General features: G+C 39.0%; 1 protein-coding gene across 1 annotated transcript in view; it reads left to right on the forward strand.

Moving 5' to 3' along the window:
* KDM5A (lysine demethylase 5A) overlaps positions 1 to 23,702 on the forward strand; it is a 49,237-nt gene that overhangs the window by 19,448 nt on the left and 6,087 nt on the right. The window contains exons 10-26 of the mRNA XM_074144532.1: positions 275 to 433; positions 1,884 to 2,065; positions 3,835 to 3,997; positions 4,813 to 4,932; positions 6,146 to 6,340; positions 6,451 to 6,632; positions 6,900 to 7,024; positions 7,274 to 7,424; positions 9,996 to 10,110; positions 13,233 to 13,588; positions 14,105 to 14,243; positions 15,192 to 15,371; positions 16,892 to 17,053; positions 18,124 to 18,675; positions 19,469 to 19,612; positions 23,029 to 23,188; positions 23,482 to 23,702. Coding sequence (XP_074000633.1) covers positions 275 to 433; positions 1,884 to 2,065; positions 3,835 to 3,997; positions 4,813 to 4,932; positions 6,146 to 6,340; positions 6,451 to 6,632; positions 6,900 to 7,024; positions 7,274 to 7,424; positions 9,996 to 10,110; positions 13,233 to 13,588; positions 14,105 to 14,243; positions 15,192 to 15,371; positions 16,892 to 17,053; positions 18,124 to 18,675; positions 19,469 to 19,612; positions 23,029 to 23,188; positions 23,482 to 23,702 — 3,306 coding nt within the window. The remainder of the gene's footprint in view (positions 1 to 274; positions 434 to 1,883; positions 2,066 to 3,834; positions 3,998 to 4,812; positions 4,933 to 6,145; positions 6,341 to 6,450; positions 6,633 to 6,899; positions 7,025 to 7,273; positions 7,425 to 9,995; positions 10,111 to 13,232; positions 13,589 to 14,104; positions 14,244 to 15,191; positions 15,372 to 16,891; positions 17,054 to 18,123; positions 18,676 to 19,468; positions 19,613 to 23,028; positions 23,189 to 23,481) is intronic.

Below are 23,702 nucleotides of genomic sequence, written 5' to 3' on the forward strand. Positions count from 1 at the left end.
GCTGTCTCCTCCTCCCCTTCTTTTTAGCTGTACTTCTGGTAACCCCATCTTATTTTTTGTTCATTCCATCACTTATGATGTGGTATCCTATTTCTGTTACATTGCAGCCACTCTTAAGGAATACAGACCAAACTGCATGACTTTGAAGAGATGGAGGAGAGAGAGGAAGTGGCCTTGGTGTTTGAAAATTCATGGGGGATTGATAATGATTTATTGTTTGAATGATAACTTTTATGATGAGTCTTATCTGCATGTACATCTCTTCCGCTTTCAGATGGTTCCCACTGAGCTTGTAGAAAAAGAATTCTGGCGATTGGTGAGCAGTATAGAAGAAGATGTCATTGTGGAATATGGGGCTGATATATCATCCAAGGACTTTGGAAGTGGCTTCCCAGTGAAGGATGGTCGACGAAAGCTGATGCCAGAGGAGGAGGTGAGGAACAGGCTATGCAGATTGACCCCATTCTTTGCTCTGCATAAGATTTCACATTAAGAATTTAGGTCAGAAATCAGTGTAGTTTTTTCATGAAGAAATTGCTTAAGGCTTTTGCATGCACTTAACATTCCTTTTGAGCAGGGCATTAATCTGATATTTATGTTCTTTTACGGTTCTGGTTGCTGACAGCTAAGCTGCTTTTCATTATTTAAGCCACACCTGTTTTTTATCACTTAATCTTACCAGGCAAAGAAGTGCAAATTGTTACAGTATGGCTGAGTATGAGGAGACCAATAAGATTTTTTTCTTGTCCCAAACCTTTTTGTTATTGAGTTAGCTATGGAAACATGATTCTAACCTTTTTAGAACATTCATAATAGGTAAAACAAACTAATTTGATTTAGCTTGTTTCTCTGACTGTGCATTCTGTAAGAATGTAAAGATGTAGATACAGCATCCTATTACAGAAAATTTTATAAGGAACAGCTGGTAAGTATATTACCTGTTTTCCTTCGGATCTTACTGCAGCATATAAATTTTCTGGCTGCTTATTTGTCTAAATTCAGACAAAATGAGAGTAAACGTGTGGTTTTGTGATTACACAGCCCCAAATCAATTTATACTGCTCACTGGAAGAGGTAATACTGCACCTTTTTACCTGTGCCTTTGTTGGCTGCAGTAATTGTGTAGTCAGAACTGCTTGTTGATCTATTTGTATGAAAGTAGTAAGTTTAAAAAAATGCTTTCTAGCCAGATCACTTAGATCATCTGGCTGACTGCACTGTCTTTACAGCACCAGAGCAAAGGAAACAGCAGGGACAGCTAAACTGAGGGTGTGACCAGTCCTTTCAGCAGCTATGGGATATGCCTTAAATGACTGTGAATCTATGCTAATAGCTTTTTTTAAGGTGGAAAGTAGACTGATGTTAAAGCACAGTGGTGAGATTTAAGGCAGTCTGTTTGGATTCTTGTTTTTTGGTACAAATTTGAAATTAAAGGTGGGATTGCTTAATTGGTGATGCTGTCTTCTCAGAAATGTGTGTAGGAATTTCTTCTCCGGAGAAAACTTTCTAAAGTTACCCTATTTTATTGAAGACTTCTGTCTTTTGTTCTTCTACTGGCATTGCTGGTGTTTTGTTCTGCCAAGAAGGCATGAAACCTATAAACTTGGAGGTAAAAAAAATATCAAAGTCTAAGTATGTAAGCCTTGATCCAAAGAAGATGGGCTATGAATGCTGAAATACTAGGACTTGCCTTAAATCTTAGTCTGATTAATTGCTGACTAATGTATTTTAAGGAATTGTTTCCTAGTTTTGATGCTTCATTGTTGCAGAATATTACTCTACTGTAGAGATGGATAGGCTGATCTCTTCCTTTGTACTTTCCTTTTCTGGAGTTAGTGTCCTTATGTTCTGATTTGTTCAGAATTTTCTCCTTTTTTTGGCAGGATTATGCGCTTTCTGGTTGGAACTTGAATAACATGCCAATTCTAGAACAATCAGTCCTTGCTCACATCAATGCAGATATCTCTGGCATGAAGGTACCTTGGCTGTATGTAGGGATGTGCTTCTCCTCATTTTGCTGGCATATTGAGGATCACTGGAGCTATTCCATCAACTACCTGCACTGGTATGGACTCTCCTTTATGCATTTACCTTATACTGCCCTGTTTGCTGTTAGTAAATGTATAGTTCTACTTGAAAATGCATGCTGATGACATTTTTAACCAAAAAGCTAAATGTGATGAGCAGTCCGTATTCCTAACTGAAGCTGATTGAAAGAGGGTATAGATACTGTTCGTAAGCACTTTAGTATTTTTTCATTAACTCATTAAATACTCCTGTGTTGCCAAAAATGAAGTGTCACTGTAAAAATCATGCTTTACAGGCTCGCATCTTTTCTAAGAAAGCTTTTGATTTTGAACTGAGTTACAGTTCCCTGCTTTATGACTTGAAGTTGATATGCCCCTATGCTGGCAATGGATGCTGCTGCCTAGTGGCTCACACAGGCATCGGAGCTGACAGTTCAGCAGCAGATCTATGTATGCACAGAAATACTGCTATTCAAGAGAAGAGAAATTCGAAAGTAATTCTGACTTTCCGAACAATCCCAGAAGTGTTGTGGTGTTCAGCTTTTCACTTTGAAAAGAAGAATCACGACAGATTAACTATTTGCATTGTAGTCTTCCCAGTTCATCAGGCTCAGTGACAGTGGATAGAGCAGGTGGGAAGGAAGGAGAAGCTGTGGGAAGCACCCCTTTAGAATAGAAATTCTGTTGTACATCTGGTAAGGATGAGCTTATAACCTTTAGACTGTGATTGCACGTTTTTGGAGAAGCATGTTTGCTAGTAAGATCTGATCCACAGGCTCAGGAGGGGGATTAATTTTTTTACAGTTTGGTTATTGTCCTCAGCATGCTGTTAACTAGATCGGTTTGTGAGGGTTTTGTGTCAGCTGTTGAATTCCAGCAGCCCAGATAGTTTTACTGGGGTTTACTAGCTGTGTCCTACCAGCAGGTGTCACTGAAGCCTGTAGGAACCATACACTATTCCTCTTCTAACTTTCGGGATGGCTGGTGACAAGATTATTAATACAGTGAAATAGTGCTATGTAAATAGTTTCAGATATTTCAGCAGAATACTGCTTGTACTTCTCAGTAAAATAAAATTTAAAAATAAACCCCAGCACTATAGATTCTAGATCATTACAGTTTATTTTGGTGAAGACAGGACTGGAAGGACTAGAATAATATGTTCTCAAGTAATTTTCTGTTTAGTTTTGGTCTTGTTAATCTCTTTCTTCCCTCATACTTTACTGATTCACGTTATTAGACATTTCTTATCTTAGGAGTCCAGCGGACCACTAGTTTTCAGTAACTGGTTATGTGTTATTAGAAGGATTGCTTATATTTGGTTGTACTGTCTGGTGTTTTACTCTTTCCACTTCTGCCTAGCTGGTATACTATTCCATTGGTTTCAGGCATAGGACTACTCCAAGCCAAATTGAGTGGAGGAGTACCATGATCTCTTCTCTCTTAAAGATTAGCTGTGATGGCCGAGGTTTTTTTTGTTAAACTTTCTTCTTACTAAAGGAAAATGATTGCCCATTTCATCCCTTTAGTGCATGGTAAATGACAGTTATCTTCCACGTTTGGCTTGTCATGGCAAATCTGCTGTCAGATTGACAACTGAGAGTTGTATTGTAGTGTAATTGATTTTTCAGATTAGAATGATACATCCTGAAGAAGACTATTGTTGGTTAAAGACTTTTTCGTGTCTATATGCAAAATACTTGGCTTCTGTGGACAGTGGTGCTAATTTGAGGTGTGCTTTGTAGTTGGGTGGCACCGTTACTTTTCTTTAAGTAATGTGTTTATTGCTGTGGTTGTGTTTTGTTAGGGGAGAGCCGAAGACGTGGTATGGCGTGCCCTCTCATGCAGCAGAGCAGCTAGAGGATGTGATGAAGGAATTGGCTCCTGAGCTATTTGAATCCCAGCCTGATCTCCTGCATCAGCTGGTCACTATTATGAACCCCAATGTGCTGATGGAACATGGTGTACCAGTGAGTAGCACATGAGCATTTTTTACATAAGTACTCTTATGCGCTCTCTTTTTTTTCATTCTGTGCCAGATTTGTGTAACAATTGTTTGGCAAAACTCTGAAGAATTTTTATGGTGGACATTTACATATTCAGCTCATTAGTTATGGGGTGTTTTTTAGAGCTGTTTTCTAAAAATCTTGGCTATACTCACCATGAAATTTAAATTTTATCAGAAGTGATTGTGCCAAGCTTCTTACATAAAATATAGAACAAGTGTACATTGTGTGTTACATTTCATTTTTAATTAAAAAACTCTGCCATAGCGGGAAGTTAGTCTGTGAAATGGTTTTTATATCTTTTGACAATAAAATACCTATCTAATGTTCTGTAGAAAACTCAGCTTTACAAACTTTTTTTGACCAAACATAATTGACTGCAGACGTTTAAGCAGCGGTTCCTGTCATTTGCTTATGTCTTAGGGTAAATTGCTTATCTGGCAAATACCCCAACAAAGCAAACCATAAACTATTTGCAGAAGCTTTTGCGCTTTGTAGTGCAATGGTTTACATGATGATAGAGAAACATCCCTTTTGGGATTTATAAAGAGCATTTTCAACTGTTGGCTTATATATTCAGCCTTTTTGAGTAAGGCTATAAATTGAGGATTCACTTTAAGAAGACAGAACCAATCCTTACCACTTTTTGGGTAACTGTGTTGCCTGTGGTGTTCTATAGGTAAAGAAAGTGGTGTTCAAATGTCTTGTTAACTGTGTGTCTTAAACTATATTGAGAATTTAATATTTTTAATTTTTTTCTTTATCCTCACTTGTATTAGGTATACAGGACCAATCAGTGTGCTGGTGAATTTGTTGTAACCTTTCCTCGTGCCTATCACTCTGGATTTAACCAGGGATATAACTTTGCTGAAGCTGTGAACTTCTGCACCGCTGACTGGGTGTGTTCTTTTGTGTATGTTTGCTATGTCTCTGCTAGGTCACCTTTGCAAGGAGAGTGTTAGCAATTTTATCTGAAGAGTAGTCTTTTATGTTTCATAATGTTTTATGTTTATAGTTCCTGGTACAACAGTTAAAGACTGATGTGAGTTTCCTTGCACAAAATAATTTTGATAAGCACATAATTTTAAGCAGCTTCAAACTGAAACTTTGGCATGTGGTCTTCCATTTTAGTTATTGATTTAACCCAAAAGTGACATCTCACAATACCTTTAGTATTTTTGATGCTTCTTTCTGAATATGATACAAATTAATGTACTGTCTTGTTGTCATTTGAGTGTTGGAGGTAGACATATGACAATCTTCTGTTCTCCTTTTCTGTCAGCTCATTGCCCCTTTTAATCATATTAGTGCTTGTTCTAATAGCCGTGCCACACCAGAGCATAAATTGTGTGAATTCTTCAGGAAGTTGTCAAAGGTGTGTCCTGTCGCTATCCAGGGTTTACAGTTGGAAGTTAAGATCTGCTCTGTAATTTGTCTATCTCTGACTTCTGTTTTGTTACATTCAAATAGGAATTCTAGTCCTTAATCAGAGAATTTTATTCATTCATCAGAGAAATTGTCTACAGGATTGAAAATGCCTCTTGTTTTCTTCTTTTTTCCTGTGCTCTTGATGTAATCTGTGTATAGTCTTTAGAAAAAATGCTAAACTCACACTAGCTACGTGAAATTTCCTTTGCTTATGCAAAATATAACCAAACCCCTGTGTATCAAATTAATCTAGCTTTCTATATTTTTTGCTTTAAAAGGGACAAAATGAGTGGTATGAGTTTTGGTTAACTCTAAGCATATTGTGTTAAATATCTAAGTCCAAGCATAGTAGCATCCAGAGGACAATGCTGTCACCTTAGCATAGACTAGATGACTTCTTTTTGGTGCCAGTTTTTTTCCACTGAAATGAAAAAGAGCTTAGGCAGCTCTTAAACTTGTGTCTGAAAGTTAAGCACATAAGGTTATGGCAGATGCCTCTCCAACATGGATATCCTCTTTGTCATCACCTGTGATGTGATTTAAGGTTGTTATAATTGACTCTGTCCCTTAAAATACAACTCTTAGTCTTTTGCCAGGTTTTGTCAAAGGAAGAAAGGTGGGAGCTAAGAGATCATCTTGAAGTGTCTTTTCCCAAAATCATAGGTGGTGGGGTTTTTTTTATAGCTTCCCATTGGACGTCAGTGTGTGAGTCATTACCGAAGGCTGGGACGTCATTGTGTTTTCTCCCATGAAGAGCTGATCTTCAAGATGGCTGCAGATCCAGAGTGCTTGGATGTTGGGCTGGCTGCCATGGTTTGCAAAGAGATGACTCTAATGATAGAGGAAGAGACACGATTAAGGGAGTCTGTTGTACAGATGGTGAGTAATAAGACAACTCTTACTTTGCTTGCAAAAGGAGTTTTGCTTCCACTTCCCCCCAACCTGGATTAGAGTTTTTAGCAAGCGTCCTTTTTTTTTTTTTTTGCTAGGGAGTGTTGATGTCTGAAGAAGAGGTGTTTGAACTGGTTCCAGATGATGAGCGTCAGTGCACAGCTTGCAGAACCACGTGCTTCTTGTCAGCTCTTACGTGCTCCTGTAATCCTGAGCGTCTGGTGTGCTTATACCATCCATCTGATTTATGTCCATGTCCCATGCAGAAGAAATGTCTAAGGTACACAGGATTTTATTTTTCCCCTACTTTTCTTCCATATCCAATAGTTTGCTGGAGACCAGTGACCAAATACAACATTTGGCTACACTCCTTTCTTCCTTTAAGGAGGATTTTTATTCTCTTTGCTTGTTTCTTCATACTAAGGCAGCAGGTATTATACATGTTCTGTCTTTCTGGACTTGTAGCTGGGAAAACTCAATATAAGCAATATCCTGGCTTTTGTATGGGCATTAATACTCTTTCTGTATTTTCTTTCCATATCTCCAGGTACCGATACCCACTAGAAGACCTTCCTTCTTTGCTATATGGAGTGAAAGTTAGAGCACAGTCTTATGATACTTGGGTCAGTAGAGTTACAGAGGCTCTGTCTGCCAATCTCAACCACAAGAAAGGTCAGACTTCTATTGTTTGTAGTAGGATGTCCTGAAACTCCTACATTTGCTCTGTGCTCTCATTTAATGAGAGAAACACTGTATATTGTTTAGTGGAAAAAAGAAATGAGCTAATCTGAGGGTGTAATGCAACTCATCATTGTGCATTTCAAATTGAATTAGCCTGTTAGAATCTTGGTTGAAGCCTTTGAAGCAGTCTAAAATATTTTTTTTTTTTGCATACAAATTATTCATATACTGTTGTTACAGATGTGATCGAGCTGAGAGTAATGTTGGAGGATGCTGAAGACAGGAAATATCCAGAGAATGATCTTTTCCGCAGGCTCAGAGACGCTGTGAAAGAAGCAGAGACCTGTGCTTCGGTAGCACAGCTGCTTCTGAGCAAAAAGCAAAAACACAGGTAGGACAGGCATTTTTTCCAACAGCTTCCATCTTTTTGTTCCTTGATTGGACCTGTAAGAACCCTGAGGTCTTGCTGTCCACGAACTTCTTTCAATGTTTCGTGCCCTTAGTGTTGTGACTCATTGAGTGGTAGGGGTGGCAGATACAGTAACACAAAGGGCCAAAAAAGTGGACCTGCTTGGAACGTTGAACATACTGTTTTCAGCTGACTCATGTACTGAAATGTCAAGTCCTTTGGAGAAGTTGTGTGTTTGATCGCTGATCGGGTATTTCTCTGAACGTGTGGGAGAGCTGTAGGCAAAGACAACTAGAGGAAAAATGTGATGAAACTAAGTCTTGATATGAATGTTTGTATTTTAGGTAGCATGGCTAAGTACATAGCTTAAAGCTATGGAAAGAAAATCTGTGAAAACATTGGATTGCAAAGCAAAATGCTGGAAAAGTAGGAAATACCAATTGTGGTTAGTGAGGCAAGTGCAGGTATATCTTCTGGTAGAGCATTTCTCAAAAATACCTTTAATTTTGCCAGCTGTTTTCAAGTTGCGGAACATGTTGTGATGCTGGTAGAGTTACTGGAAGATGCAAAGGAAATGTGTCTTGCCAGCATTGACAAAAGGATCCTGGGGAGCAGAGTGGTGCAGAGAGCAAAAACAGCCCATAGTTTGAGCCAGTCTTTTACTTCTCAGGAAGAACCATGGGAGGCGGTGAAGTGTGGCTGAGAAGCAGTGACTTGCCTCAGTGACTTCTGCCTCCTTGCCTGTGGCTGCCTCAGTGTGACACTCTCTCCTGCTCCTACCTCATCTTGATTTTTATTGCTTGTAGGATCCCACTTCCACAGAGATGTGGTCACTTACAGCTCTGGTCTGAGTGAGGGAAGCAACACTACAGGGATCGCATTGCCCTGTTCCTAGTGGAGTTTAATTATTTTTGGTAGCTCTAAGCTGTTCCTGGTGTTGCTGCTTCCTCCTCCTCCTCCTGCTGTTGGAGTGTGTCAGCCTTCTCTCAACAGACTTGCCTTCAGTTAATTGTTTGGTGGATATCCAGCTCTATCCCAAGAAACACAAGGGGTAGAAAGATTTGACAACTTTCGATGGTGTGTCTTATCTAAAGCTGAAAGGAGCTCCATGGGACAAAAAAAAAAAAGGAATTGTCTATACATCTGAAGAGTGTTTGCTAAATAGCAATATGTTACAAAATGGAGGTTTGGGAGAGATTTTGAAACCTCTCTGGTGAACAGTGTTAGGAAACTTAAATATAGAGGTCACTTTCAGATTCTTTAACATTTATGTTCATATTTAATACATTGAGAAGGATCACATTTACACAAAGGAGCAGGTTATTAAAAAAGCAAACTAAAACTGAGTGTTCAAACAGAACAGTTTAGCAGGGACTAAAGCAGCAATAAACTCATGGTCAAAAATAGCAAAAGAAAATCTATCCCTTATACATCTGATTATATATAAACCTGAAAAATAGGTAATGCATAGCTGTGAAGATATCTCCATGCTGTTGAAATTGTGAGTTTCCATAGGCAGGGATAGTTGCATCTTTTTGTGCAGCATCTCATGTTGTGGTGGTCCATGGTTGGACTAGGGATGGAATGCCAGTGTGATGTTGAAAAAAGAGTGTCACCTGCTGCAGTTGTGTCTCTTGGGAGTGCATCACCCCATTCACTCTCATGTAGGAGTAACGGAGGCACAGTAGGTTCAGTGCAACCACCACTTCTCACTGTCTGTCATAGCTAATCAAAGCCTGCAGTATCCTTTTTTTCTCTTTGAGTTTTAGCTAATGTGTAATTATATTTGATCATTAATCTAAATTTTATTCTTACAATTGTATTTTTAAGTCTATAGGTTCAAAGATTGAATTTTGTTTTTCTTTAATGTTTCTATAGTAATAAAATGTAGATTCATTAGCAGGGAACAACTCTTCAGTGTTTAAATTCTGTCCTGCCTGTGAAACTGCTGTGCCTGCCGGTGATGTGTATACCAAGTGTTTAATTTGTGCAGTGTGTCACTTTTTAAGTCTTTTACTGCAGTCAGTGGGCTTGTGATACTTGCTGCAAGTGATATTTAATGGAGATGTCTTTGCAGAACACATCCTACTTGGTAGCAGTCTTTCCCTGTTGCAAGGCCGTTTTTGACAGTTCTCTGTCTACGAGGGAGCATGCTCTAGAAAATGAGACTTCTTTTCAGAGTTTATTGCTGTTACGTACCTGAGACATCTTCTCAGTGCCTGTCATGGCAGTTAACTTCTTGAGCTGCCTAAAGCAAGCTTTCTGGGGCTATGTTCCCTATTTGGAACAAACCCAATTTGAAAGTCATCTGGATATTCCTACCTTTTGAAAAGAAGGGTAAATTCCATTGAAGATGCTTAGAGGAGTTACATTAAACTTAGTTTTCAAGATTTTGGAATCCTTGTGGAGTTTGGGTTTTTTGAGTGCAAATGATGAAATTTTTTTGGTAACTTCTCAGTAGTCTTGATGGCTTTCTGTCTCCGGGAGTAAATCCAGGGATCATCACCATCTTTCTCATGTAATATTGTTTAATTATGTCCATTCATACAGCAGACAGAGCCAAGATAGTGGAAGGACACGGACCAAGCTAACTATGGAGGAGCTTAAAGCATTTGTACAGCAGTTGTTTAGCCTGCCCTGTGTTATCAGCCAGGCCCGACAAGTAAAGGTAAGTCTGCATCTGCTCCTTGGATATATCATGTGTCACGCTTTTTACTTTGATAATATTGCCTGATGTAAAGGATGAAAGACTCTTTGTTTTTTTTTTAAGTATGAGTCCTGCACTGGCAGAGATGGATTTAATGGGGTGTTTCATTTCTAGCTTCTAATATAAAGCAAGTAGCTGCTTTGCAATTATCTGTGGCCTCAAGAAGGGAAGTAAAATACTTTGGATATATCTAGCTCGGTATCTCCCTGCTTTACTGGGTAATCTTGCTGTTGTCATTGAAGTTGATGGCATGTTGCTGTCTGTCCATAGTGGAATGGTAACATGTATTTCCTGCTTATTTGCAACACATCTCAAAGAGGGCTACAATGGCATTTGTACTTTTATGCTAGTGTAGTCATAGCAGCTGAATAGGCTCGATTTGATAGCCTAAACATGGATCTCTAGTGACCTGTGAGATACTCTAAAGTATTCCAGCTGGCCTCCTTTGCCATTCTGGAAGAAGACCTTAGCTCTCTTGTGTGGCAATCTCACTTAAGGTGCATGTTGCAGTGGGCATGGTCAGGTGTGATGGTCTCACTAGCTAAATCAAGAGAAAAGATTCTTCCCACGTGTCACTGTCCAGACTGCCCAGTTTTATCTTTCTGAACCAGTTACTCTTATTCCAGCATCTTTAATGCTATCTATAGTGGTGGAATTTGCAGTTAAATCCTACCCTTCACATGTTTTGGTAGAAACTTCTGAAGGTTATATTGGTGTTTCTTTAGGGGAGAGGGAAAGCAGTATCACATTGATAAGTGTTCTGTAAATACTTCTCAGCCTTCCTTTCCCAGTCACAGCCCCCTTAATCTGTATGCATGGCCTGCATTTCTTGTCCTTCATATATATCTTTGCACCTGTCTTTGAATGAACCTAGACTAATAAGTAATCCAGATCATACTGATTCCCCTGGCTGCTATTATCATTTATCACTCTGGCAGTCGTATCATAGCAAGTGTTTTCAGCAGTAATCTTAATTTGTTTCAGTGTCACTGATGATGAAATGTTAAATAGTGTTTCGCCTACTAACTAACTTCTGGAAAACTCCTTGAAGAAACATCCTTAATAAATAAAGATTTTTCACCTTGAGAAATGGTTCTTGAGATATGTTAACCATTTATTAACCCGCATATTCTCTGCTGATAAAGTTTTAAGAAGAATGTTCTATAGTGCTAGATTGAGATTCTAAAACTCTAAACAGAATCACAGAATCTTCATGGTTGGAAGGGACCTTTGAGATTGAGTCCAACCACAAAAAAAACCAAACAAAAACACCATATGTGCAGCTACCCTTACATAACCAAACATATAATAATAGTGTTTGAGATACTGTTGGTGTCACGGAGAGACTTTATATTGGACTTTCTTCTTGTCTTTGATACTGGCATGTTGCTGCTGAAAACAGGTACCTTCAGAAAACTATAGAACTCAGGATACAGATTTTCCAGGCCTGTTGACTCTAATCTTTATCCTTCAAAGATGTTCTTTAGTGTGTTTCTCAGCAGCTAGTAGAGTGGAAAGCATATTACCATCCTCATACGATAGGAAGATTTTACTACACTTCTTTCCAAATACAAACCAGGAATATTTACTAATACTTATTCATGAAATTTTGTCATCATCTGTTGTTAGATCTATAAGGTTGTTCCCTAAGGATTTCTTTGTTTCTAGTATATTTAAAACATGCTTCTAATTAAGATATAATTAGTGGATGACAGAGCTGAGGGCATACAATAAACTCTTAACAGTATTAGTGCTTATTCTTGTCTTAAGCATTTTCACCCAGCTAGTCTCTCTCTTCTTCCCCTCCAGCCTTAAGAAACTGGTCCTGTTAACGTACTCTGTGCACACGTATTGTTCTTGAAGCTTCAACGTAATCACTAATCAATAAAATAAATATTATCATTCTACTGCTTACATACCATAGTCTCTTAGCTTCTGAATGAAGTCAGATAATGATCATTTATGCCTAAGCAGTCACTAGCTTTCAGCATGGCATTTGGCATTTGAATGCAATTATCCATTGTAATGAATTGCAAAATAATTGCCATGTTGGATGATGAGTATTTTCTAACACAAAAGGCATTATTAATTATTAAACAGTAATAATTTACTGTTGTCACAATGAAGCATTTGGCGTATGTTCCCTAAATCAAAATCTTTATAGTGTGGATCTTGTTCTTTTTTGTAAAAGCCTGCTGGTTTCCAGAAACTCAGGAAAAGCAGCATTAGACAAAAAAGACAGTAAGCTAAGGGTTAGGAAATGCAGGTTTTGCTCCTCATTGTGCCATTGACTTGCTATCAGAAATACCTGTCTTTTTGTAAGATACTCAGGAGTGAATCAATTGAATATACTGGTTGAATGTCCTTGAATGAATCTCCTGTAGAGGTTCTTTCCCGTCTGTTTGCTTTCTTTGATTTTTTTCATTGCAGTGCCAAAACATGAGGATGAGGACAACTGCAGCAGTGCAGTTGGATTTCTGTGAAATGGTCTCCTTTCGTTAGAGGGTTTTGCTTTTTCTTTCCTTTTTTTAGATAAAACCCAGGTGTGTTTAAGTAGTGGGCCTGCTTTAGGAAACAGTAATTTAAAACCTGACCATTGTTGTTTAATGATTTTTTTGGTATTCATGTCCTTGTACAACTCTGGCTTTCCTCGGCATGTTGTGCTCTGTTGTGTATTGTCGTCATTAGTGTAATGCCCCTGACACTAGATTAAAAGGACAATCTGATTTGCAGATTGTTTCCCCCCGACTATTTTAAAATATATGTTGACCGGGCAATGCTTAATATTCTGTTTTGTTGGCAGCTGTAGTTAGTTGCAGTTGTACTATTTTAGGTGCAGAGTTTCATCCATGTAATACATATAGTGTATGAAACATTAGGCCAAATGAGTTTAGGTGGTCTGTTACTTAATATGTGTCAGACTTGATGGCTTGTGACAGACTGCTGGCATTGTATGTAGAAGCTCTGACTGATTATGTGATGATCACATACAAATCTGCAGCTAACTGATCCCTCCGTCAACTTTCCCTTTTGATTCTATGGGCGTTTTTTTCCTAATTGACTTGTACTGTATGTTATTTCAGAATCTGCTCGATGATGTGGAAGAATTTCATGAGCGTGCTCAAGAAGCTATGATGGATGAGATCCCAGACTCTTCCAAGCTGCAGGAGTTGATAGACATGGGCTCTGGCCTTTATGTAGAACTTCCTGAACTGCCAAGGCTGAAACAAGAACTGCAGCAGGCACGGTGGCTTGATGAGGTGAGGTCCACCCTCTTGGATCCCCAGAGGGTCACCCTAGATGTGATGAAGAAGCTGATTGACTCAGGTGTGGGCTTGGCACCACACCATGCTGTAGAGAAAGCCATGGCTGAGCTGCAGGAGCTGCTTACAGTCTCGGAGAGGTGGGAGGAAAAGGCCAAGGTCTACCTGCAGGCCAGGTGAGTGTTCCTTTGCAAACTGTTCTTATAGGTTACATGCTTCGGGGATTCTTAGTCTCTGATGAGGAACGTGGTGAAAAGTAGGAGCTTTGAAGCTGTAGAGCTTTTTTTTTTTTTACCCTCCCAGCAGTTTGATTGCTCAAGAGTTGGATTGGAGGTTGTTGAGTTGCAGAAGAGTTGATTCCCTGTCATGTTGCACAGTGGCAAGAGGCTGTGAATTGCTGCTGTCTTTGCTATTCATTCCCCTCAACAAAAAACACTGAGTATGATACACAAGACAGCTTCCTCGATGTTAAGGAGTTCTGATGCTGTGCCCTTTTGAACTTGATTGTACAAAGTCTGTCAGGTTTCTCACCTCTCCTGTTATTTGGTAGCCAGTAGCACCCTCCAAGAATAGAGCCGTGGTATCCTACACTGCAGCGTAGTGATGAAGTTGCATCACCAGCCTGTCAAATTCATGTCTTTAGTTGACTGGCATTTTGAGAGAAGGCTGGAATTGGGTTTTTCTTACTCTAGACCACGCCAAAGTATGATGGCTCTGGAGGGCATCGTGAATGAAGCAAAGAACATCCCTGCTTACCTGCCCAATGTGCTGGCACTGAAAGAAGCCCTGCAGCGGGCTAGAGACTGGACAGCCAAAGTGGAGGCCATTCAGGTAGGGGTTACAGCAGGGACTGGAATCTTCTGCTTACATCTTTTTACTTAGATGTGTTCTTTATTCCTAACCACTCTACCCACAAAGGTGACCTGAAGGGAAACCTTACTATAGCTGTTAAATGTGCTTACCATAGCCCATGTGCTTGAACTTCTTTTTCTTTTTGTGCTGCTGTTTCCCCATTGGCTATACAATTTCTATTTCCCTTCCTTTTATGCGTTTCGTGGGGAATCTAAAAGCTGGCAAATTCATTGTGATACAAATATAACTCTCAAAGGGCCTTACTTGGTGTTGAAACTGTTCTGATACTGTCTCTTGAAATACTTACCTGCAGTGGAATATATTCTGCTCACAGTTCTTCAGTTTTGGAGCTGGCTATGGAAATGGGGTTTGGTTTTTTGGTTCTGCCCAAAATGGTGTAAAATTTAATGGCACTGATGGTTGGAATTTTCTGTCTGAAATAGATGAAATCATGATATTGTTAGTTCAGTAGTGTGTCGTCCCTCCCCTTCTATTACCCTACCAATATAACTTGATCCTAAAGGGGCATAGCTTCTGTGATATTTCTAGGTGTTGATCTCTGGACAGTAACTGCTGTTCTTGTATCAGATATTTGTTGGGAACTGAAGTGAGAATCCCAATTGATTTCACATCAGCCCCTGTACAACTCTCAGATATTATAGCTTGCTGTTAAGCAGACAGCATTTAAGATAACTATCTAGAAATGAAATGTTGTCTTGTTCAATAAGACAGCTGGCCATGTCAGAATGGCTGTTAAAATAAAAATTCTATGTGATAGTTTTTAAAATATCATTAAGATAGAAACCTCCTTTCCTTCCCTATGGAACTCTATTTTAGCCAATGACAAAATAGTGTATGGCTTGAAAGTAAGCTGGTCACCAACACAATGGTGGAATCGTTGGCTTAAAAAAACTTCTTTTACCCCAGAACGGAAGCAACTATGCCTACCTGGAGCAACTGGAGAGCTTGTCTGCCAAAGGCCGCCCAATACCAGTGCGTCTTGATGCTCTGCCACAGCTGGAGTCACAGGTAGCTGCAGCACGTGCCTGGAGAGAGCGCACAGGAAGGACCTTCCTGAAGAAGAACTCAAGCTACAGTCTGTTACAGGTGAGCAACAGGCACTTCTGTGTCAGCCTTCAGAACCTGATCTTGATGGCTCTCTGTGGTCTGGAGGGAACAGCTGGTTCAATTACAGTAGATTACAGCTCCTTTTGAGAATAGAATATAATAAAAAACTGCAGCTGTTCTCAAGTTAAAAGAATAAAAAAGGCAAAAAGTCTGTTTGGCTGGTCTTGGTTTATGTATAGACAGCCTCAATCGTTGCTTTTGAAGAAACAGATTAAAACTCCTTTTTGTCAGGGAAAGAACAGGATTTCTTTTTGTGTAATTGTAGAAATGTAGGCCTGAAATGGACATAGAAGCTGTCGTTAATTGATGAATGCTTTAACTTGTTCTACTGTTTAAACTCTAAGAAAATAGATTAGATATTTTATAAGCTGTTTAACTATAAGAAAAATTAAGTCAGCTACTGTTTGTTTGACTTCAATGAATGTAGTCACTGTCTTTGTTTTAATAAAAATCATTCATGTGTGTGAAGATTTATCATGTCTACTTGACAGGCTTCCCTTTTCTAGGGAAAACAAGTCCAGTTCTTTCAACACTTTCTTGTAGGCTATATTTTTCGTACTCTTATCTTGTTGCTATTCTGTGTGGTTTGTCTTCAGTTTTAGCATGATGTCCAAAACCAGACAGAATCCTCTCACTATGGCTTCCCTAGGGCCATGTGAAGTGCAATAATTACATCTTGTGTCTCCAAGGGGATACTGGTGTTTAATGTTTCCCGATGGGATCTGCCCCTGTTGCAACATCACACCGATTTTTATTCAGTTTATGATGCACTGTAGATCCAAATTTTTCTTCTCTGTATTTTTTCTGCTTAACTAGTTATTTACCATGTTCCGGTTTTGCATTTGACTGTTTTCATAAATGTATTAATTTGAACTCTTCTACGTTGAATTTAATTTGCTAGATTTTATATTTAAGTATGCCTTCAAACTCATCAAGATTACTTAAAATTTATTTCTTGTCCTTAAAAGTGCTTTGCAGGCTCCCGTGTTTTGTTTAATACTGTTAAAAGGCTTATAGCATATTTTTTAGTTTCGTTTCAGCCACCAAATTGCTGATGTAAATATGGAATCATGGCAGATCTTCAAGACTTGCGACTGATTAAAGCATTTGAAGTGAATGTTAAATTACTGATATCTCACTGTGTACAGTGTTTCAGTTAGCTATATGTATGATAACTTAATCTGTATAGATTTTGTAATTTAATTACGAAAACAGTGGGTTTCAAGTTGACCAGCTATGTCGCTGTGGTGCTGATTACATTCAAATTCTGTATGTATGAAATACCCTTTTCTGTTTATTTGTCCTCTTTCTAGCATTGACAGATCTCAGAGATGTTAGATTGCTCAGTATTTTTTGCTCTTTGGTGACTCTATTGTAATGCCTTTCTTAGGTGTTCTCATATATGTTCCTGAAACCATAACAACATTATAGATTAGAACTTTTTTTCCTGTTCTTGGCATCCTTGGTTCTGACAGTGTAAATTTTCTTGGTGATTACAGGTTCTGAGCCCTCGGACTGATATTGGTGTTTATGGGAGCAGTAAAAATAGGCGAAAGAGGGCAAAGGAGTTGATGGAGAAGGAAAAGGAGAAAGATCTTGACTTGGAATCCCTAAGTGAACTGGAGGATGGGCTGGAGGAGGCCAGGGACACTGCAGCTGTGGTAAGGAGCAATGAAAGATGGTGTCTCTTGTTACATGGGTGTCTCTGATCTGTGTAGAAGAAATCTTATGGAGGAACTGATTAATCTCATGGAGACAAGTATCTCATAATACGATGTTTCACGCAAGAATATAGTTCAGCTTTAATTGCAGTGAAAGTAGAGAGAAGCAGAGTTCAGACTAAGTGTTCATATTTAATATGTATTGCACTATATGTAAGATTCAACTATTAACTTGGATTAATATCTGTGGCTGTTCATCTAATATTAACATCTATTGAAATCAGATCAAAATAATGTGGAATGAGGCATAGCTCTACCTTGAACAGTACCAAGATGTATTAGGTTGGTTTTGAAGGCATTCTGTATGTGCTTGGTCAGAGAAACTGGGCAGGGGGGACTGTTAGAATTGATTCCTCCTTGCTGGCAGGATATTGATGTGGCTTCTTAGAGGAATTTGCTGTCATCTGGCTGCCCTTTCTCTGGGAACAAGGAAAATATATGCGAGCTTGTTAATGTGGCTCATACACAGTCCATTTTACCTTAGCATGCTTTGTTATAGTTACTTGAATGGAGACACTGAGGAAATGCAAGTTTCTTCAGAAAGATACATGGGCATTCAGGCATTCCTGGTGCTGAGTCAACATTGAAACAATGCTCAGCTGCATTGTCTTGGTACACATTTGTGTACACAAGGATTGTGTGTACACATTGTGTACACAAGTGTTCCACAGGATGGAACTGATTCTGACTTCTTTCCTGGAGTCAAAACCTGTTCTTCTGGAGGCCTTAAGACAGATTTAATTATGATCTTTAGAAACTTTGTAGATATGGAGAAGGTCATCTATCTAATGTTTACATAGAGTCTGTGTCAGAATGACTTAGGAGAGTAATGAGTAATTGAGGAGGAGGTATTTTAGCTAAAGTTTTAATTAGATCACACAATTCCTAAATTTTGGGCTAGTTTAAATAGGAAGATACCCTAATTTTTTCTTTCCTTTTCTTACATTGCTAATAAAATGTGATGTCTCTTAGCTCTGAAGGTCATGAATGGTTTTTGTCTCTGCTGGTAGGTGGCTATATTCAAGGAGCGGGAACAGAAGGAGATTGAAGCCATGCATGCTCTCAGGGCAGCCAACCTGGCCAAGATGACTATGGTGGATCGGATCGAAGAAGTCAAATTCTGTATCTGCCGCAAAACAGCTAGCGGATTCATGCTACAGTGCGAGCTGTGCAAAGACTGGTTTCATAGTGGCTGCGTGCCCCTTCCCAAAACAAGTTCTCAGAAGAAGGGCTCTAGTTGGCAGGCCAAAGAAGTGAAGTTTCTATGTCCACTTTGCATGCGTTCTCGAAGGCCACGACTTGAGACAATACTGTCTCTGCTGGTGTCTCTGCAGAAGCTGCCTGTACGGCTGCCGGAAGGGGAGGCCTTGCAGTGCTTAACAGAACGTGCCATGAGTTGGCAGGACCGAGCACGGCAGGCTTTGGCCACTGATGAGTTGTCCTCTGCTTTGGCTAAGCTTTCTGTGCTCAGCCAGCGCATGGTGGAGCAGGCAGCACGGGAGAAAACAGAGAAGATAATCAGTGCAGAGCTACAGAAAGCAGCAGCTAACCCAGACCTGCAGGTAGGGATGTGGATATCTTGCTCCTTGCCATGCTTGTCCTCCTTCAATGTGTCAAAAAGCCTTATCTTTCCTGGAGAATCTTGTGGGAGAGGTGAGGGCAGTAAAAAGGTGAGAATTAGACATACCAAAATCATTTAATTCAGTGCTCCTTAGCCTCAGGCTGTGACTGGCTTCAGTCAGTTACATGCTGGTCCAGGAACAGGTCTGTTGCTTTGTACTCATTGTCAATAGCAGCTGCTGAAGGTGCTTGTAAAAAATGTCAGTTCAGATATAAGAGCTGGCTAAGGGCCTGAAGGTGTGTAAAGCAGTGGCTACTTGGGTGTCTAAATGCTCTTTCCCTCTTGACAGAATCAAAGGTCTCAATATTTATAATTTCTCATGGATTATCATTCTCAGGCATGTGGTGTCTTGTTAGTAAATTTTGGTGAGGACTATAGGCAATAGCTGATACTTGCACGACTGACTTCATCTTGAGATTGAGACCAGTAATCAGATGAAACTGTGGTGAAGAAGTTTGTACAACCATAAGACTATAATTTGGTAGCACTGAGCAGCAGTATCTTGATCTTTCTTGTCGCTATTATTCATAAACATGGAAAAATCTAATAGAACTTTTTCCTTGGATATTTCCCTATCTTTCATCCCATCTTGCTGTAATTAGGGTTTTCTGTGACTGTCTAGGCAGTTATCCTCAGGCCAAAAGAACCACTGTGTTCTTGGTTAGTAACTCAGCTTTTTTATAGACTTCAGTGGAAATCTTACGGTTTCATTCCCATATTCCATTTCTTTTTAGGGACACTTGACTAGTTTCCAGCAATCAGCCTTTAACAGAGTGATAGGGAGTGTGTCTTCATCCCCACGACAGACTTTGGATTATGATGACGAAGAGACAGACTCTGATGAAGACATCAGGGAGACGTATGGCTATGACATAAAGGTAGGTAATCCAGTGTGGCTTGTCTGTGTGGAATTAATCCAGAGCACCTTTTTTTATTAACTCAATTTATTTCAGAATATTTTTCTTAAGATAGCTCTGTAGATTCTGCTGGGGCTGCTGTTGCAGAAAAGGTACTTCTTGATGTTATTTGAATGTCTCAGCTCTGGACTACTGGGAAGTTTTGTAATGTTTTTATTCAAAATTTCCAGATGTCCCGTGGTTGAGCTTCAAAAGATGGGTTTTAGCGCTAAGGAAAAAAATACACTTCTCAAGGGATTTGTATTTGTAATATCTTAAAGGATGAACGCTGTCTTTGTCCCATTCAGAGATATTATGAATCATAAATATGAGTAAGTGTCTATGTGGAGAGCTCTTCAACAGTTTTTGCTACAGCAAAAAATTAGTTTTGAAAACTGCATGCCCTGTGAGAAGTTTCCTCATGCTAGAGCTTCTTTTACCTTTTCATACATTTTTAATCACTCAGCCCTAATATAAAGAGGGACATCTATTCAATTTTGGATATGTGGAAATATTCAGGACTAGAAGAATAGATCATGTTGGAAATTAGTGTCTGGATTCATTTCAGAAGTTGTAACTGCAGTTAGATTTTTAAAATGTTTTAACTAGAGAAGAACTGTCATGAGAAGTCAATTGTATAGAGAGCCAAGTGTTTTCAGTGTGATGTAGTTCACTTCAGAACTTCTGAAATGTCCTTTTGATATATGTAGAGACAAAAGCAATGCCACTCTTGCTTCTTGTGCAGTGGTTTCATTTTAGTGATAGCATCATATCTAACTTAGTGTGGTCATGTAAATTTTTCAAAGACAGAATTTCTGGTTTATTATGGGACAGCAAATTTTCTAGGTATGATTTGCCTCAGTCTCCTATTTTTAGTATTTTGTTTCTAAGCAGCTTTATGCAAATACACGCATTTATCTTACCGTCCCATGTGAGATGTCAACAAGAGTACATTGCAATGGGATGTTACAGCTTATAATTAGTTTTATTTAAAAAATAATTAAAAAAAAAATTCAAACTCTTCTTTGCATCAGGAGTCGTAATAAGGCATTTCTGAAAGATGTGGCATTTTCTGAGGCTGTGATAAAGCATATGTCAAGAAAGATGGCATATGCTTGTTCAGGATCTGAGGGTTTTGCAGGAGTGTGATTTCATTTGTTAATGATTTCCACTGTCATGATTTCAAAATCTGTTACTTACCCTTTTGATTTGGATGTCTATCACTATACATAATTGTAAAAACCTAAAAGTAAAAATCTGTCAAAGCAAAGCTGACAGGGACCAGAAATGTCTTCTGTTAGGCCAACTAACATGATTGGGATAGAAAACAAATTTTCAGGCAACCAAATTCTTCAGTTCTAAACTATCAAAAAAAAAAAAAGCAGTAAAAAGAAAAAAAAAAGGAAAAGGTAAAAAGTAAAGCAGTAATGTTACAAAGATATAGCAAGATATATTAGAGCTTACTTTTATACTCTTGGCATTCAAGGACTGTTTTGTTTGGTTTTGGTTTTTTTTTTGTCTATAAACATTTTCCAGTGGAGTGATGTGGTTTAAAAAAAAAAAAGTATATAGATTATGATGCATCATGTATGAATTTGCTCTTAACTTCTTGTGGACCCTGTAGAAGTAATCCTTGGATACCTAACAGTCCATAAACTATATTTCATAAACCACTGCCTTAGGTATCTCAAGTACAACAGTGGTTACAAAAACACGTTTGAAAAGGCCTATTTGATTATATTGTGCCTCTTATAATTAAAACATGATTCTTGCCAGCAAATACTTCATTATGAGTGCAATGGCTAGACTTATTTTAAGACTTACTCCACGCAGACTGATTCAGTAGTCAAATGTACGGTAAATTTTCTTCACCTTTAATTGCCTTCATTTTTTGTCTCATGTATTTTTTCTCATTTCTTTGCACCTGGTGTTGCCTATAGCTAACAAATGGGTGATATCTTTTTATTAATTTCCCTATTATTCCTGAACTTTCTTTAAACCACTACAATATGATATCCAGAACAAGATATTGTACTAGATATAACCTTTACTACGTAGGGAGAAATATCTTCCTCTTTCTGAATGTATTTATTCTACCTTTTCATCTGGGCAATTTAATTCTGAACTGAAATGATAAGTGTGCACTTCACTTCCTTTTAAACGTGTAACTGAAAGCCAGAGAGAGATTACCATTCTTAAATTCCCTTTTTATGTCATGAAATGACAGTGTCTGGGTGGTACAATTTCCTGAGTTGGCCGTATTGGGACCCACACAGCTAATCTTCAGGTAAATATTGTCAATAACTGCTCTACGGCCTTTCTCTTCTTTTAAGCCAGCTTCTTGGGTTTTTTATTTTTTTTCTGAAAGACTTCAGTCTTACACAGCATGCTAAGTATATTAAACCTGTTGACCAATTTCATCACAAATGTGATGGGGTATATAAGTTCTGGATAATGCTGTGGATATAGACAGCTGGTTGAGGAGATTATCCTTATTAATTTCACCTGCAGGTGTGAAGAGGAAGAGGGGAGAAGTGGGTACTAGTAGACATTGGGGAATCTACACAGATGGCCTTACGCCTTCTCTGCCTAATGTAACGCATAGTCAAACAAAGCTTCTCTCAGTGCTGAGGGATTCCTAACCTCTCTTCTCTTAATGGATCCACCTGCCTCTGACTGCATGTGGCCCATTTCAGTGTGATGCATTTAAAAATTAAGCAGCCATCCTACACAATACATTGAGCACAAGCCAAAGCCATCGTTATTCTGCTCATTGAAATGTTCACAACAGCCTCAAGTATTACAGCCCTCTTCCTTTCGGTGTTTGGTCCTATCCTAAAATGGTTTAAGACTGCCATAAAAGTCCCAGTCCCAGGGCGGCATTTGATTGTTTGCCATTATGTGGTCATCCGTCTGTTTACAACTTGTTGCTGTGCCAGAATACACCTTGTTTTTCCTCACCTGTAAGATCTTTAGTTGTTTCTTTCTGTAGTAACCATTATTTACTCAGCATACCCCTTCTTTACTAAAGATAGCATTCTTTATGGTCTTGCAGTCCGATTTTTTTTCAAGCAAAAAAAACCACTATGTAGGCTAAGAGTCTGCCTCTTGTCATTATCTTGACTTTTGAGACCACACTAGAGTGACTGCTTAGTGAGAAAACTTGTCAAGTGTTTCTGAGAAACTGGCTATAAATCTATTGACCTGTCTCCATAGAGACATCCACTATTTAAGTAGGGGTGTAACTTGTACCTTTTGCACATGGTCTTGGTGTCTCTGGTGGAGTGCTTCAAAATAGGATTTTAGAAACAGCAGACTGGCTCGTTTTAGTAGAATTTACTTTGAAGTAGGTATTTTCTGGTTCCAGATGTTGCATGTTTTCTGTGGGTCTTTTTCAGGACAATGCCAGTGTAAAATCTTCTAGCAGCTTGGAACCCAATTTGTTTTGCGATGAAGAAATCCCCATTAAATCAGAGGAAGTGGTGACACACATGTGGACTGCTCCCTCATTCTGTGCCGAACATGCATATTCGTCTGCTTCTAAAAGCTGCTCTCAAGGTATTTGCTTTTCTATACATTGAGATAAAATTGAACAGATAGCTGGGATGGGCAGTCAGTAAGGAGGGGAAATGCTCTGTTACCTGTGCTACTTGTAGAAGATATGTTGTCTGTAAGAAGGTACAGTAGAGTTACATTGCATCTGTTTCCTGATGTCTGATATATAAACCTGTGTCAATGTTTTTTGCTTGGGATTGGCTCCCTCCTTAGATTGTTGTGGTAAGACGTGTGCTATTTCTTTTGGGTTTGATCTCTTCCTTTTATTCTTATGTGACTTGCCTCCTGTCTGAAAGGTTCTAGCACTCCAAGGAAGCAGCCTCGGAAGAGCCCACTGGTACCTCGCAGTTTGGAGCCCCCTGTATTGGAGCTGTCACCTGGAGCTAAAGCTCAGCTAGAAGATCTAATGATGGTAGGGGATCTGCTAGAGGTATCACTGGATGAGACTCAGCACATCTGGCGGATTTTACAGGCTACTCATCCACCCTCTGAGGACAGGTTCCTTCATGTCATGGAG

This window comes from Numenius arquata, chromosome 2, assembly GCF_964106895.1.
Source record: "Numenius arquata chromosome 2, bNumArq3.hap1.1, whole genome shotgun sequence".
Lineage (NCBI taxonomy): Eukaryota > Metazoa > Chordata > Aves > Charadriiformes > Scolopacidae > Numenius > Numenius arquata.